Source organism: Beta vulgaris, chromosome 4, assembly GCF_026745355.1.
Source record: "Beta vulgaris subsp. vulgaris cultivar EL10 chromosome 4, EL10.2, whole genome shotgun sequence".
In the NCBI taxonomy this organism is placed as follows: Eukaryota; Viridiplantae; Streptophyta; class Magnoliopsida; order Caryophyllales; family Amaranthaceae; genus Beta; species Beta vulgaris.
The window spans coordinates 37775951-37779516 of record NC_079205.1 but is presented as its reverse complement, the minus strand read 5'-3'; the positions used below and the strand labels follow the sequence as shown (position 1 = coordinate 37779516).

The 3566-nt window shown below is 39.0% G+C and overlaps 1 protein-coding gene across 1 annotated transcript; it reads left to right on the top strand.

The window, feature by feature from the left end:
• Positions 1 to 1990: 1990 nt before the first annotated feature.
• On the top strand, positions 1991 to 2740 carry LOC125496638 (uncharacterized). Its single transcript, XM_048642156.1, has one exon. The coding sequence runs from the start codon at positions 1991 to 1993 to the stop codon at positions 2738 to 2740; it is 750 nt and encodes a 249-aa protein (XP_048498113.1).
• Positions 2741 to 3566: the final 826 nt, after the last annotated feature.

The window sequence follows — 3566 nt, the reverse complement described above, 5'->3', positions numbered from 1 at the left end:
TATTGTGAATATGGCATGGATCAATCAGTTCTCTGATGTGGTGATTCATTATCTTGAGCCTAGTATTTCTGATCATACACCACTGTTATTTGATACTGGAGAGGGTCAAGTTCACAAAGGGAAACCTTTTCGTTTTATGAACTTCCTAGCTGATCAAGAAGGATTCCTAGAAGTGGTCCAAGAGGCCTGGCATTCTACATATAGTCATCATAAAATGAAAAGTGTGTGGGTCAAGCTAAAAGCTGTGAAGACTGCTTTGAAAAGCTTTCATAGGAAAAGCTTCTCTAAGGCTCATGTTAAAGTTGAAGATCTAAGGAAGAAGCTGGCTGAATTGCAAACTTTGCCTGACCTTGAGTATGCAGCTGGAAGGCAACAGGAGGAAAAACTGGTCATTGAGCAACTCAGGAAATGGTCAAGTATTGAAGAAAGTATATTGAAGCAGAAATCTAGAATTCAGTGGATTTCATTGGGAGATTCTAATTCCAAATTCTTCTTCAGTGCAGTTAAAGTGAGGAATGCAAGAAACAAAATAGCAGTGTTGTATAATGAGCAGGGTGAGAGGTTAACTAAGGAAGATGAAATTCACGGGGAAATCACAAGCTTCTATAACAGCCTCCTTGGGTCAAGAGCTGAACAACTGGAGGGTATTGACCTAAGAATTGTTAGAGAAGGGGCTAGGTTGACTCCAGATGAAAGTAATTCTCTCATTCAGCAGGTAACTACTGAAGAAATAGATGCTGCTCTTAATGATATAGATGATGCGAAGGCTCCAGGTTTGGATGGGTTTGATGGAGTTTTCTTTAAGAAAACCTGGCATATAATCCAGAATGATATATATGATGCAGTGTTTGAATTTTTTGAGCAAGCTTTCATTCATCAACCAGTTAATTGTACAACTATCACTTTAATACCCAAGAAAGATAATGCTTTGTATGCCAAAGATTATAGGCCTATTGCCTGCTGTACATTTATCTACAAATTGATCTCAAAAATCTTGACCCATAGGCTGCAGAAAGTTATTACCACAGTTGTTAGCTGTTCTCAAAGAGGTTTCATCCCAGGAAGACAAATTGTGGATAATATTTTATTGGCTACAGAGTTGATAAGAGGGTATAATAGGAGTCACATGTCTCCTAGATGTGTAGTCAAGGTGGATATCAAGAAAGCCTACGATTCAGTTGAGTGGGTGTTTCTTGAAAGTATGCTGCAGGAGTTAGGGTTCCCAATAAGATACTCTCAATGGATTATGGCTTGTGTGAAATCAGTATCTTACTCTATCCTATTGAATGGGATCCCTACAAAACCTTTTAATGCAAGGAAAGGTTTAAGACAAGGGGATCCCCTATCTCCTTTTCTTTTTGCCTTAAGTATGGAATACTTAAGTAGATGTTTGAGTGATATGAGCAAAAACCCTGATTTTAACTTTCATCCAAAGTGTGAAAGGATTGGTCTCACACATCTAATGTTTGCAGATGATTTGCTTATGTTTGCAAGAGCTGATAGCAGTTCAGTTGAGAAAATTATGGAGGCTTTCCAAAAGTTTTCAAGAGCTTCTGGTTTAGAAGCTAGTAATGAGAAGAGTTGTATATATTTCTCTGGAGTTCATCAGGAGGAGGCTCATCAGATTGCTGAAAAAATTAACATGCATATTGGGAATCTTCCATTCAGATACTTAGGGGTTCCATTGGCAGCAAAAAAACTTTCATTCACTCAGTGTAAACCACTGATTGAAAGGATCACAGCCAGAGCTCAAAGCTGGATGATGCATCTGTTGTCATATGCAGGTAGACTACAGTTAGTGAAGACCATTCTTGGTGGTATGCAAAATTATTAGGGACAAATCTTTCCCCTCCCAAAAAAGTTGATTAAAGCTGTGGAGAGTATTTGTAGGAAGTTATTGTGGACTGGGGGCATAGATTCAAACAAAGCTCCAGTGGCTTGGTCTTGTATTCAACACCCTAAGGTCACAGGGGGTCTAAATGTTATCAACATGAATCTATGGAATAAAGCTGCTCTGTTAAAGCAACTTTGGGCGTTATTGTTTAAGCAGGACAAGCTATGGGTGCGCTGGGTACATGCTTACTATATCAAGAGAGGATCCATTGAGAGTGTTACTGTCAAGAGTAACACTTCTTGGTTATTGAGGAAAATTTTAGACACTAGAGAGCTGCTGAGGGATATTGGTGGCTGGGAAGTGGTGAGTAGTTTACAGAAATTCAGTATAAAAAGAACTTATAAACTGATGCAGGATAACTTTGAGAAAGTGAGCTGGAGAAGACTTACTTGTAACAATCAAGCTACGCCTAAAAGCAAATTTATTTTATGGTTGGCCCTATTGAACAGATTAGCAACTGTAGATAGAGTGAGCAAATGGAACAGAGAATGTAGTACACTTTGCAAGATGTGTGGAATCCAAAATGAAAGTGTGCAACATCTATTTTTTGATTGTGATTACAGCAAGTCAGTTTGGAGTGCTGCTCTACAAGTGATTGGGATGTCTCCTGAGAGCACTGCTGGGGGTGAATTAAGGAAGGCTGTGCAGAAAGCTAGAAGTAAGAGAAGTAAAAACAGATTGTATGTGATGCTTTGTACTGAGTGTCTGTATGCTATTTGGATCCAGAGGAACTGTAAACACTTTAAGGGTATTCTTCTAAGTCCAATTGCTGTAGTTAAGGAAGTCTTGTTTAAAGTAGCTTGCAATTGTAATGAAAATGATAGGCATAGGCTACTGTTGACTTAGATTGTTTGTATGGTGTCTGGAGGCAGCCTGTTGCTCCTTTCACTTTGGTTGTAATCCCTATTTTTTTTGTTATCAATAACAACTTTGAATTGCCAAAAAATAAAAAAAAAAGAAGAGAGAAAGAGAAAAGACTTCGAATGAAGTCAAGGGAGAAGTCAACTGTTCAGGGGGAACAGGCTGACTGGGAACAAGTTCCTAGAGGAACAGAGTTGTTCCAAGTTTAGGTTGTACAAATGAGAGTCTTTTGGCCTAAAAGTGATTAAAGAGAATTGAGTCAAAATCCCTAGTGGTCAAGGTTTTTCTTCCTATTGGGCCTAGGAAGTTTTCCTTGTAAAAATCTCGTGTTCCTAGTTCTTTCTTTATTCGTGCAATTAGTTCCTTCTTACTTATTCATTCTTTTATTTCCGCAAAAAAGTTTGAAAATCTCTCCAACTACAATTCACCCGCCCTCTTGTAGTTGCTTAAGTGTTCGTCCAAGACTAACACCCCTTTTTTGTTTACTGATGCTTGTACTGAGGCTTTTCACAGTTTAGAAGAAGCTCTCATCTCTTCCCCTATAATTCAATTGCCTTCGAGATTATGTGCGATACTGGTGACTGTTATGGCTGAGTTTTTCGCAGGATGACAGTGACATGACGACATGATGCCCCATTGACATGGTGACGTCTGACATGATGACGTAGCAACTATGGCGTGAGGACGTGACAGAGAACATAAGGCTGGAGCTAGCAACTATGCAGTAACGGTTTTGCTAAATAAGGAAGGAGCATGATGAGGTGTAAAATCAGCCGTTGAGGAGTGTGGATTGTGACATTGGAGAATAAAT